This window comes from Chelmon rostratus, chromosome 3 (genome assembly GCF_017976325.1).
Source record: "Chelmon rostratus isolate fCheRos1 chromosome 3, fCheRos1.pri, whole genome shotgun sequence".
Classification (NCBI taxonomy): domain Eukaryota; kingdom Metazoa; phylum Chordata; class Actinopteri; order Chaetodontiformes; family Chaetodontidae; genus Chelmon; species Chelmon rostratus.
The window spans coordinates 24,409,042-24,421,994 of NC_055660.1; the positions used below are offsets into that span (position 1 = coordinate 24,409,042).

The following is a 12,953-nucleotide window of genomic DNA, read 5'->3' on the forward strand; positions in this document are numbered from 1 at the left end:
TTTCGTGTGTGTGTGTGTGTGTGTGTGTGTGTATATGAGAGACTGAGAAGGAGAAGGGAGACAGGGATGATACAGAACATTAAGCAGCTTACAGCGGGGATCAGCGATCACTAACGATAACGATAGTGTAGTCCTGACACAGAACCAGATTGAAACTGACGTTCCTTATGCATGCAGTATAAAACATGAGTAAAATCATTAATTTCTATTTTTATGAAGCGAGAACGCAAGCAAGAACAGCGATGTGAGATAAGACGAGCTTTTACTGATCCCCATCCGGAAATCAGGTCATTTCAGAGGCAAGACTTCAGCAGGGACACTACAAAAAGTACAAGATATTCATAAAGTGTATGTAAAGAAAAAAATGAACAGTGAAGGAGCCCTCAACCATTAAACAATGAAGCAATTATGAGTTTTATACACGTTATACAAATAGCATGAGAATTGAGACTGGGCTTCATAAAGTTTTCAAGCTAACAATAGCATTCGAGGACAATTTGGGAAATTAAGTTAACTTGTTTTTTCAACCAAAGTATGAATGAGATCAGCCTACCTAGCTTGAGGTGCTTTCCTCGAGCCAAGCCTGGGAGGGGAGCTTGCAGCTGTACCATGTAGCGTTTGGCGTAGAGGTCTGGTGGTCTGTCAGTCATGCGGCAGGTGGAGGCGAGGCCCCACGTGTGCTGACCTCTACAAAAAGTGCTGTGGGCACGAATAATATCAGCTCTCTGAAGGTAGAAGGTATTGCAGGAGGAGAAAAGATACCAAAGGTCACAAGCCTCTGGCTTGAGTGCTGCTGAGTCTTCTCAGGGAGGAACAGGAGGGTCGACTCTATGAGTGCTTGTTTTGCAGAGGAAGGCTCTGACTGTTGTTCATTCCTATGCAGCAAACAGCAGTTCAGGGTATAGTATCTGATCTTGGAGTCTCTGAGTGGGGTTCAGATGAGGATGTCGCCTGGGGACACAACAGACAGACTGTTGAATCATAAGGTAGTTTGTACAACAGCACCTTAGACCAGTGATTGATTGACGTTTTCTAAGACTGTTTGGACACTGAGAAGCCTGACTGCTGAAGGATCTGAAAGGTAGACTGCTGCATGCTGTATATGTGCTCATGTCAGCACAGCAACAATCCTGAACCTCTTTCAGATGAATAATATAGGAAACATTTGTCCCATCCTAGTCATGACTTTGAATATTTCACCATCTACAGACACTTGGGAAGTTGGGACACAAAAGGACTGAGTTTTCTGCTTTCATTGTGTTTTTCATGTAAATAATGTACGCCGGCTCGCTGTTGAGCTGCTCTCTTTACATGTTGAGATGGCTTCCCTTGTGAATCCAGACAGGACAATGCTGTCTTTCCTTACCATAGAAGCACATCTCAATGGTGATGTTTTAGAATACAGGCATGAAATGTCAATATGGATGATCCAGTTTCACTGAGCCGGTGGACACTGAAGCAGTATATTCTGTGAGGTATGACAGGAAAGGTTATGTGCCTTAGAGTCTATTCTTGAGATCACAGCACACAGAAATGCATCATTTTTAAAAAAAAAACACTCAGTAAGTTCATGATGATATTGAACAAGTAAATGAAAAGCCATTTTTTTCTTTTGGTTTTTCATTCAATGGCTCACATCTAAGAAAAAAAGGTTCAATTATTGAAGGCCTCCATTGGGATTCAACACTCTCATCATGCCCTTATCTTTTCCATATGACACATGACCTTCCTGGAACATGTTCTACTTACTTAATGACCTGATTAAGATGTAAGGTTATGCATCAAGAAGCCTCCTGTGACACTCATGCTAGCCACTTGTGCTATGTCTAGGTATTGTATAAGTCTCCACATTTCTAGAAATGTTCACAAAACAGTTTTAAACAATCAGTCTCATCTAGATAATTATGTCTTAACTCATCTTAATTCGAAATACCCACTTCTATATCAACCACATCCTGCATTAGGATTTTTGATAGATGGTTCAAAGAATTAAAAAAACGCAGGTCTGTTTTTAAATGCTACCCAGTTAATCTGTATGTTGTGTAGATGTGTTCCAAACACCATTACAAGGCTAAATGCTAATTCATCTCATTTATTCTCAGCAATGGACAAGAGCGATTACCGCTGTTCCAAAGTATTCTCACAACCTCTTAGCTTTTCCACCCTCTGCTAAGTGAAAAGAGTGATTAGATTTAGATTATTGATGTAGCGGTTATAAATCTGCATGGGATAAAGCCTTGTCTTGTTATGTGCCTCCTGGGCACAGTCCCACTGCACTTTGCTAAAATTTATGTTCTACCTGTCCAACAAAAAGCCTTCAGGAAGAGTTTAAGCATGCCCCTCACTTTCTCCTGCTGCCTGCAGTCTCAGTCTGTAAGCGGTGGAAATGCACTAATGTAAAATGATGGATGATGGTGTGAGTCAGGCTGTTTGTCTGGCTTTGGATGAGCAGTCGGTTATAGCTCGGGATTTGTAACATAAATATTATACTATTTATGAATAAATAAATACATTATATGCTGCCATCAAACCAAACCTTTTACCGACTCATTACGTCTGCTGAGGAGGTTGTGTTTTTAGTCCTGTGTGATTATTTTTTGTCCATTTGTTTGTTTTTGTCTGTCATGCTAGAAGCTCTGTCAGGCTGTACGTGAGTGAAATGACAATGACAATGCTAACATGCAGATGTTTAGCATGCTTAGTGTGTTAGCATGGTAATATTTGCTAATTAATACTAAACAGAAAGTACAATGTAGGCGGATGGAGATGTCATTAGTGTTGCTGGTATGTGGTCATGAGCTGAAGTATTGGATAAATTAGCATTTTGACCTGATGATGACGCTCGGGGAAAGGTTAGCCATCAACAGAGTCGTAAAGATTTCATGAGCCTGACTCAGCTGAAATTTTTCATAATTCATTTTTGCATAAAGCCTTAAATTCCATTTAGGTTCCATTTAGGTTCTCTTCAAGAGTCATGGCCCTCAAATGCAACGTGTCAAGTGTCAAAAACTGCACTTCCTCAAATGGCCACTTGAGGCTGGCTCCGAAAGTCAATTCCCATAGACTTCTATATTAAAATGGCCAACTTTAGAGCAGAAATAAACATGTTTACAGCTTGGTACAAAAATGGTTTTGGTCTCTACAGCTATGGACATGGCTGCTTTGAGTGACCACTTGTGGATTAGCTGGGAGTTTGGCAGAGTCGAGCCCTGCCAAGGTGGCGCTGAGCTTCACAGTGGCTCCTCAGAGACCTGGGGGTGATGTCACAGAATCCACATCGATGTTTTATTCAGTCTGTGCTGTCGCTGTGTATTTTAATGCAGATTCAGGCTAAAATTTCTGACCTGACATTTTATATTATCAAATAATAAATAAATAAATGCGGAGGGCTGCGTAGCCTCAGTGGACGGATATGCTTTGTGAGTGCTTTTTAGATAATGAATACTCTGCAATTGAATGCACTTATTGGGGTCTTTTGAAAATCTGTCCACTCTTGTTAAAGGGACTCAGTTAGCCAGGACTGACTTTTTAACATTTCTGACATGCTCCTTTTGATTGCAATGAATGCAAAAACGAGTCCCCAACATTTGCAGTCTAAGGATGGCTATTTTCTGTCCTTTGGTGCTTTGGTTTGTCTCTGTGAGAGAAATCTTCAGCTGTTGTAGTGTTCCAGGGATCTTTTGGCTCTTGTGTGAAATGTGTAATTTTCTGATTATGTGTCTGTAGTTTGTTTTTGGAGTGTACATAATCCCTGTCTGATTGAAGGACGTCATGATGGCGGACAGGCATGTTTGTTGAAGATGATCAGTAAAATTAAACACTGTCTGTCTGGGTTTGCACTAATCCCCCTTGTCTCTATCTCTGTCACCTTCATTCTCACCTGTTTATTATCTGGGGTTTTCTCTTTGTATCTGTCTGTACTTTTGTACTAAACTCTTAGTGAATTTCGTTACATCGGCTCCTTTTATTCCCCTTTCTGGCCTTTTCTCTAGAAGTCTTCTTCTAGAAGAATGAGACCCTGTTTGGGGGGTTTTTCTTTGAATGCTCCAGTGCTGTTTTAACATTGTCTGCTCTTCTCTCCCTGCAGTGCTGATGAGAGGTTTGATGCAACGTTCCACACAAATGTGTTAGTAAATGCTTCGGGATCCTGCCAGTACATCCCGCCAGGTGACACCTTCACTGTGTTGCATGTTATATTTCACCATTAGCTCATCACATCACTGTATTACCTTTACTTATGGTTGTTCTTACAGTGTCCTCACCATCATTAGCATCTTTTCACATTACAACTGTTCAGATCATCATGTCTTTAGAGACATCGTTAACTTGATCATTGTCATTGTCATCATCAGTGTCATCATCGTCATCCTTATTCCTAACTCACAAACTGAAACTTCCACCTTTTCCATGGTTTCAGTGATTTTCAGGCAGGCTTTTGAGGAAAAGTGAAAAGCTCACAGACACCAGGGTGTCATATAACCCCTGTTTCAATACCCTTTCAACTACATTTCAATGTGGGATTTGCCACAAATTGAAAACTACAACAGTTATATGTGACTTATACAATTTTCCCTTTTCACCTAAATTCAGCTGATAAATCAGGTTAAATTATATGTAATATTTTGGCATCAGAGGGACCTTTTTCAAAATGTGCTATCAAAAACTATGGAAAGTATTTAGTGCCAAAAGTAAGTTACCCCAACACTTCTGTGCAGGCATCCTGAAGAGCACCTGCTACATCGATGTACGCTGGTTCCCATTCGATGTGCAGAAGTGTGACCTGAAGTTTGGCTCCTGGACCCACAACGGCTGGCTGCTGGACCTGCAGATGATGGACGTGGACATCTCTACCTACATACCCAACGGGGAATGGGATCTCGTAGGTGAGGAGAAAAACAGACAGGCACACCAAGACACATTCAGGTGCATACAAGTAAAACAGTAAATTGTTCATTTCAAACAAATGTATCATTACCTGCTAAGTGAAGGGAGCTTAGAGCAAGTTGTATATTACAGTAAACAGCAATGAAAAGCTGTCAATCACTAAATATTTTAACGATGACTGGGTATGGATAAATCTGCACCAGAATCTGGATCGACTTAATCGCGGAGTACAAGAATAAATGACGAGTTTGCCCGTTGACATGAGAGGGATAAAGATGAGGTGTGAGAGCTGACGTGATGATTGACTGAAAGCGCTCCCAATATTTGACGGATGCGTTTGAGCAGCAAATTGGAAATTCCCTCAGGGACTCAGAAAGACTCTGACAGGCCGAGACAGACAGACTTTCAGCATCGGCTCGGCCCTTCATGTCATATTTCAGGGAGTTAGACAGCCAGCCAGCGTTACACAGCTCTGACAGCAGGTGTTTCAGGGATGTCGGCTTCCTCATAAGATGCCGTTCTCACTGACATTTCCCTGTCTATCACTCCTGGTTAAAGAGTGCCACACACATCCTGGAGTGTATTGCTGATGTTTAGTGCAGCAGCATCGACTCAGTGTCTTCTGACTGATCACTTCTTGAACTCACCAAACTTACACCATTTATTTGCTATATATGTATTTATTTGTAAGCTGATAAGCTTTCAGATAATTAGTATCTGATGAGCTTTTGTTTCTAGACGTGTGTGAGAATTATGGGACAAAAGGTTAATTGGCTGCCGTGAATTAGAGGAAATTATTTTTTGATAGGTGTCACATAGCATGATTGAAGTTTAATTTGTCAGGTTTTTTTAATCACAGGCAGTTTTCAATAGACTCTTAAAGAAATAGTTTGTCATTTTGGGAAATACAGACTAGCTGGTCCCCCCTGTTTCCAGTCGTTATGCTAAACTAAGCTAATCATCTCCTGGCTTCACATGTACTGCACAGACAATGCCAGTGAGGTTGGTATCGATCTACTCATCTAACTCTCGGCCAGAAAACAAATAAGCATATTTACCAAGGTGTCACACTGTTCCTTTAACATTACAGCTTTACAAAAGCAGGATTTTTCTCTATGTTTGGTGGCTCAGTTAAGTCTTATTTGTGTCTGTTACCTTCTGTCTTGGTATTTCTCTAACTCTGTCCACACTACCTCTGTCTGTCTCTTCCCAAGAAACAAAGCAGTGGGAAAAAGGTCAAGTCCAAGATTAGACAGAGAAGATATTAAAGCATACAGATCCCTTCTCCCTGTTTTCTTTCTTTCTTCTCCTCTCTCTCTCTCTTTTTATGTTGATTTGTTTTTTTCTCCTCTTCATCTCTTCATGTGGAAATGAACAACTCGCATCATCGCCAGCCCAAGTTTGGGTGTTAATCAGAGGCCAACAGAATAATTCACATTCACATACACAAACAGACTTAGCCACAAAGTGAGCTGTGAGTGTACCCAGCTGGCTGGGGGGAATGGAGGAGGGGGCCATGGGTGTGTGTGGTGACAGCTGGCCCAGGGATGGTTCACTTAATTCAGGCACAGCCAGGCGTCAAGCTGGCCAAGAACACACACTGTCCTGGTGCCTCAGAACATAACCATGCCAGCACACATACACACACACACCCACACCCACACACACACACACACGCACACACGCACGCCCACACACATACACACACACACCCACACCCACACACACACACACACACACACACACACACGCACACACGCACGCCCACACATGTGTGCATCTGCAGGTCTGCAATCCATCACATTAATAGATGGCTAACAAAGGCTATTCCTCTTCAGCGTTCAGGTGACAAAGATTAAATGAAATGAAAATGAATCTGTGCAATTAACTTAGAATTGAATTTCTAAAGGAAAGAACAGCTTCCACACACACACACACACACACACACACACACACACAGGCATGCACGCAGACACACACACACACACACACACACGTACATACACGTGCATGCACACACATGTGTAGCCAGGCAACACACTGGGCTAAAAGCAAGTTTTTTGTGACATCTTTTGTTTGATGTTTTTATTTTTGAAAACGTCGCTGATTTTGTTGTTGCAGGGCTTCATTCAGAATCACTGAACATTTAAAGGTATGAATGACTGATAAAGCTGCGCGATGACGCTTCAGTCATAATCCAGTTCAGGGCACTTCAGGTTGATGTTTACTGATGGTTGACTGTGAACCACAAGTGACCCTCCCTCTCTCAACACACACACACACACACACACACACACACACACACACACACACACACACACACACACACACAGAGTTCCCAGACTGTTTTTAACTTTTTTTTAAACTTTAATCAAGGAGAAAATGATGCGTTTGAAATCGATCAAAGTCACGCTTACTATCATCTATCATCAATCATCTCGCTACGCAGTCGACAATAGTCATAAACACAAATACACACAAGGATTTGGACTTATGTGACTCTGACCAGTCTGAGGTGATATTGTTTTCTGTTGTTGATCTGATGTACAAGGCAGATTACTCGAGTAAATATACCTCAAGACAGATAAGGCCACAGTGATGAGCACTGGGATCAGTAAATGATTTAGGATTGTTTTTGGAGGTGTAATTTGAAGCTGACAGAATATTAATGGTCGTAAAACTCAGTTTTTAATGTACTGAAATCCTGTAGTGTTTTTGTGGGAGTTTGCTCTGCTCATTCATAGATCTTGACTGTTCCTACCCAACCAGTGCTCATTCTGTTTACAACACTACACACAACACTTGATTTTAAAATACTTTAGCTGGTCACTCACTGGGGCTGGGACTAAATTATATTTCTGACCTGCTTTCGACTCAGGTCTACGAACACAAAATAACACATCAAAGATGCATTTTGTCGCAAATCTGACCATGTTTAAATCTTAAACTTAGGGGTAGGTTTACAGTTTTTCAAGTCTGTCTTAAAGGGGCAAAGTCTGTTGAAAGGTGCTGGGCAATACTAAAGCACAGGTGAAAAAGGTTGTGTGAAATCTAATGAACTGCCTCATGTGATGTCACTGGAGTCAGCCTTGGCTGCGGCAGAAGACTAGAAATTTGAAAATGGAAGAATTCTGGTGGAGTACAGACAGAAATGAGCTCACCACGCCTCTGTAGCTCCTTGTCTGTATTGTGGGTAATGTAGGCACCAGATTTTGACAGGGAAAAGCGATGCAGGGAGTAAAAGGACAATATTTCTGGTTCTACTGCATTGATTTAGACACTTTAAAACTTTGTGAGTCTGACAATGATGTAAGAGTGCAATGCTGAACTGCACTCCTATATAGCAAAAAACAATCCCCACATCCCCATATTTCCCCTGAAAAATGTTATTGGTTGCTATATTTGCTGCACATGTTTCCACTGGCTGTAAAGAGATCCATTCCCAAAGCAATTTCAATGTAGGTGATGGGAGACAAAATCCACAGTTGTGTTTCTGTGTAAAAGTGAACTCTGAAGCTCAACTGGAGTTAATATAAAGCTTCAGCAGGCTGAGTTAAACAAGTCAAGTGGGTATCTTCTGAAATGACAGGCCTTTTAGTAATAAATTCCCTCTTTGTGCTTCCACAGACAGTGCTTCCTTACTGAGTAACAGCAACACAAAGGGGGAATTTAACACTGAAAAATGTGTAACTTAATACCCACTTGATTTTTGATTAAGACCGCTGAAGCCTCATATTAACTTTAGGTGAACTTCAGAAGGGCCAAGTCTCTCGATTTTGTCCTCCATCACTTACTGTACATGGAAATTGCTTTAGAAAAGGATTGATATTAAACCCATATGCTGCTGTCCTGTATGATGAAACATGCTTGCTCGTAGTAAACAGTGTTAGTACCTTTCTTAAAGGCACATTGACAGAGAGACAGGCCAACATTTTTCCTTTCCATCCAAGGATTTAATCCAGTGACCTTCTGATCACCAATCTCCTCTTTCAATCACATTTAAACACACAGAGCACACCACCACGTCTTGATTTTGCCTCCCTGGGAGCGTTCAAAGCTCTGATAAAAAAAAAAAAAAATTGTGTAAGTGAAGAGCATTATTTCTACTCCTGAGCTGAATTTTGTTCTTCTGTTGTCCCGTGTCTGTTTTCAACATACCTCATGTGCGCCATCTTGGCTGGGTCTCCCTTGAAAAAGAGCTTTTAATGTTGTCCTGTGAGACTTCCTGGTTAAACAAAGCTTAAATAAATGCTACCAATAAACACTGTATTAACAATGTTTGTTAACTGATCCTCTTTACCAAGCACGCTCATTTAAACATGGTGTTAATATTGAAAGCAGCAGCCGCAGCTGCACATTAACAGCTTATTTTACAAGGTCTCATTGTTATTATTCAGGCAACAGGACTGAGAACTGGACCTGTATTTTATAGTTCTGTGTATTTGACCTCTAACTGACACGTTCCCGCCTTTTAATTTGTCCCAAAGGTGTGCCGGCTAAGCGTAACGAGCTTTACTACGACTGCTGTAAGGAGCCCTACCCTGATGTGACGTTCACGGTCACCATGCGCCGCAGGACACTTTACTACGGCCTCAACCTGCTCATCCCCTGTGTGCTCATCTCTGGTCTGGCTCTGCTGGTCTTCCTGCTCCCTGCTGACTCTGGAGAGAAGATCTCACTGGGTATAGGGCAAAAAAAACACACACACACACACTGATTATACACATACATGCAGACAAAAATGTATCTCTCTCCCTCGCCTTGGTGATCTCGGCCCACCAGGTCCAGACGCTCTTGCTAACCCATTTATTTGTCATTGCTCTATGCTAATGCTGACATTATGGCTGTGAATTAGCATTTGTGTTGGATTTCGCTCATGAGCAGATTAATAAAAGCTCCATTATAAACACAGAAAAGATAATCACCTGGACCTCTAAATGCCAGCTTGTTTCAAAATGCCATTCAGTGAGACAAGGCCAGTGTAAACATGCAACAGCAGGTAATCCCTCGAGAGTTACAAATCAGAGTGAATACTCTGAAATACATCCACAGCTGATTCACCCTAGCTTGAAGCAACATGCGGGAATGCGATGCAGGGAATAAAAGGACAATATTTCTGGTTCTACTGTGGTGATAATCTGTGGTGAATGAATGTACCCTGTGTGTTTCTGCTGTCTTTCTCCAGGCATCACAGTGCTGCTGTCTCTAACTGTGTTCATGTTGCTGGTAGCAGAGATCATGCCTGCCACTTCAGACTCTGTCCCTCTGATTGGTAAGACACTTTTCTGCTTGAACTATCGGCCAATTTGATGATGGTCGGACTTTGAAAGTGAGAATAAGAAAGAAAAACGATGAAGATGGATTACAATAACATAAAATGCACGTTTAAAACTCAAAAGGAATAGTCTGGCATTTTTTGGGATGTGCATGCTGACTCTCCCAGAGTTAGATGACAATGTGTCCGTATGGTAAATATAAAGCTACCGCTAGCAGCCTGTTAGCTTATTTAACAGCAAAAGAGACGACAACTCCCATGATGCAACACTACTTCACCACATCATCAACCTCCTTTCTTTGCATTGTTTTGACCCCTAGCAGCAGAAATTACATACTGTGCGTTTAATTCTCTTGATTTTGAAAGATGATGACGTTCATCTTTATGCAAAGAAACAAAAATGTCATATATCTCTTCTGTTTTGCACCTGAACGCGACCTTCACTGGGAAGCTGTGAGCACATGGTGGACAGGCTACAAAGTGCTACAGCATTGTTGCTGGGTCAGTGTGGAGGTTTTTCCTCATTTACTAGCAGTGTAAAAAAAAGAGAAAGAAAGAAAGAAAAAGAAAAGAAAAATCCTGCACGCCGCAGGCAGCCTGTTGCTTTAAAGTCTTCAAACCAACCCAGCGGTACGTTGTGGCTGAGACAGGGAGGGGCTGGGTGTGGGAGGCTGCCGATGCAGAATACTCTCAGTGCAGGAGACGAGCAGAGTCGCACTGTATAAGGTCATACTGATACAGACCAGAGGAGACAAGGCAGCCAGCCATGAGATGGGAGAGGAGGCTGCAGACAGAGATGCTGCTCGGTGTCATTTGGCAGCTCAGCGATGTAAAACGAAGCCATTAGCAAATTCGCATTTATTGGAGTACACATATTAACACACAGCAGATGGAGCAGAACTGAGAGATTGAAGACAATAATAAATGCTCCTCACCGCTGACTGCGACAGGATTTACTATTGCTCCAATTACACATTGACATGGAAATGTATAAGGAATAATTGGATTGGTTCACCTTTCTGAGAGGTCCCTGGATCAAAATGAAAAACTGCCTCTTTCTTTTAGAGGGGGACATATCTCGTGTGGACGAGGTATCGTGCTTGCCTCCATGCATATGTTATGTATTTTCATGTCTCTGTAGCTTCAGTGCCTGCCAGCGGTGTATGTGTTTTGGTTGGCTGGTATATGAGGAAGCAAAATGTTAGTCATCCTCCTGCCAGCCCCCGTGGTGTTAGCACCTCAGGTCTGTTGACAGGGATAAACTCTCCACTGACTAACCAACCGATTTAGCAACGGTTCTGCCAAAATACTAAACTTCTTGCTCCGAGTGTTGATACATGAGCTTTTCATTTAAAATTCACGGGTGAATTTCCTATAAGAGGCTGCGATTGTTTTCATTCATCCCATATGGAATTTACAGTGCTGTTCTTACTCTGCTGTATCCTCTTCTTCAGCTCAATACTTTGCCAGCACCATGATGATTGTGGGCTTGTCGGTGGTGGTAACAGTCCTGGTCCTGCAGTTCCACCACCATGATCCTCAGGGAGGGAAGATGCCTAAATGGGTAAGTAACGATCATTTTTAAACCCAATAAATATCACTGCAAACATAAAACTGCATTAGGCAGTGCATTATTTTCAAATAACCACATGACTTATACATACACTCCCTACTTATCTAGGCTGTTACGAGGCTATGGCTCCCAATTGCGGGAGAATGAAGTGACATTCATTTAAAGGTTGACAAAGGCTGAGTCAACACTAAGACAACCATAAAGTTACCATATAAAGATTATTCACATTGAAGCAGTTATTAAGAAATAATGCACTGCATGGAAACCTCCACAGCGTCAAGTCGTACATTGTGCATCAAATGCAACACTGGTAGAAGTAAGATTGGGGAGTAACAGATCTATTATTCATATCTTAGTCTATAACTCTCCATCTTTGATGTCTCCACTTTACCTCATTCCTTCATCCAGGTCCGAGTCATCCTCCTCAATTGGTGCGCTTGGTTTCTCCGCATGAAGAAACCTGGAGAAGAAAACAAAACAGCAGTGAGCTCCAGTAGCCCCCCAAACTACAAGTACTCCCACCCTCCTCCTCACCACATCAGCACCAGCAGCATCCAGATGAGCACCATGTCGGGACAGGCGTCCAACCAGGCAGCCACGACCAACGGGAACATGAACCTGTACTTCGGCTACCACTCGATGGGCACCGACAACCCCGCTTTCCCACCGAGCACTGATTCAGGTGTGGTGGTGTGCGGCGGCGGAGGAGGCGGCGGCGGCGGCCACCCCAACGGCCCCTCCCAGCATGACATCCAATCAGAACAGGTGCAAACTTTCCTGCTGGAGCAGGTTCCGGAAATTTCCCGGATCCTGGAGGAAGTGCAGTACATTGCCAGGCGCTTCCGGGACCAGGACGAGGGAGAGGCCATCTGCAGCGAGTGGAAGTTCGCAGCGGCCGTGGTGGATCGGTTATGCCTGGTGGCCTTCTCGCTCTTCTCCATCATCTGCACCTTCACCATCCTCATGTCGGCTCCCAATTTCATCGAGGCGGTGTCCAAAGACTTCACATAAGGCCGATCTCCTCCCTCTCTGAGGCACAGCTGGCATTAGAGATCCTGACATGAGTAGAACTGGGCCACACAAGCCTCCCTGCTACAGCTATGTGAAGCCTCGCAAGCTAGTGTTGTTACAAGTCACAGTACATCACAACCAGACCTTTCCCTCTGCACACATTTCTTATTACTACGTGGTTATATGGAGTTTTTTTCCCTTCCGTGGTGG

General features: G+C 42.7%; 1 protein-coding gene across 1 annotated transcript in view; it reads left to right on the plus strand.

Annotated features, from left to right (window-relative positions):
- Window positions 1-12,748, plus strand: part of LOC121625786 (neuronal acetylcholine receptor subunit alpha-7-like) — a 39,267-nt gene extending 26,519 nt beyond the window's left edge. Inside the window, exons 5-10 of the mRNA XM_041964050.1 lie at window positions 4,088-4,167; window positions 4,716-4,883; window positions 9,372-9,566; window positions 10,070-10,156; window positions 11,614-11,723; window positions 12,141-12,748. Of these exons, the coding sequence (XP_041819984.1) occupies window positions 4,088-4,167; window positions 4,716-4,883; window positions 9,372-9,566; window positions 10,070-10,156; window positions 11,614-11,723; window positions 12,141-12,743 (1,243 nt within the window). The 3' untranslated portion in view covers window positions 12,744-12,748. The remainder of the gene's footprint in view (window positions 1-4,087; window positions 4,168-4,715; window positions 4,884-9,371; window positions 9,567-10,069; window positions 10,157-11,613; window positions 11,724-12,140) is intronic.
- Window positions 12,749-12,953: the final 205 nt, after the last annotated feature.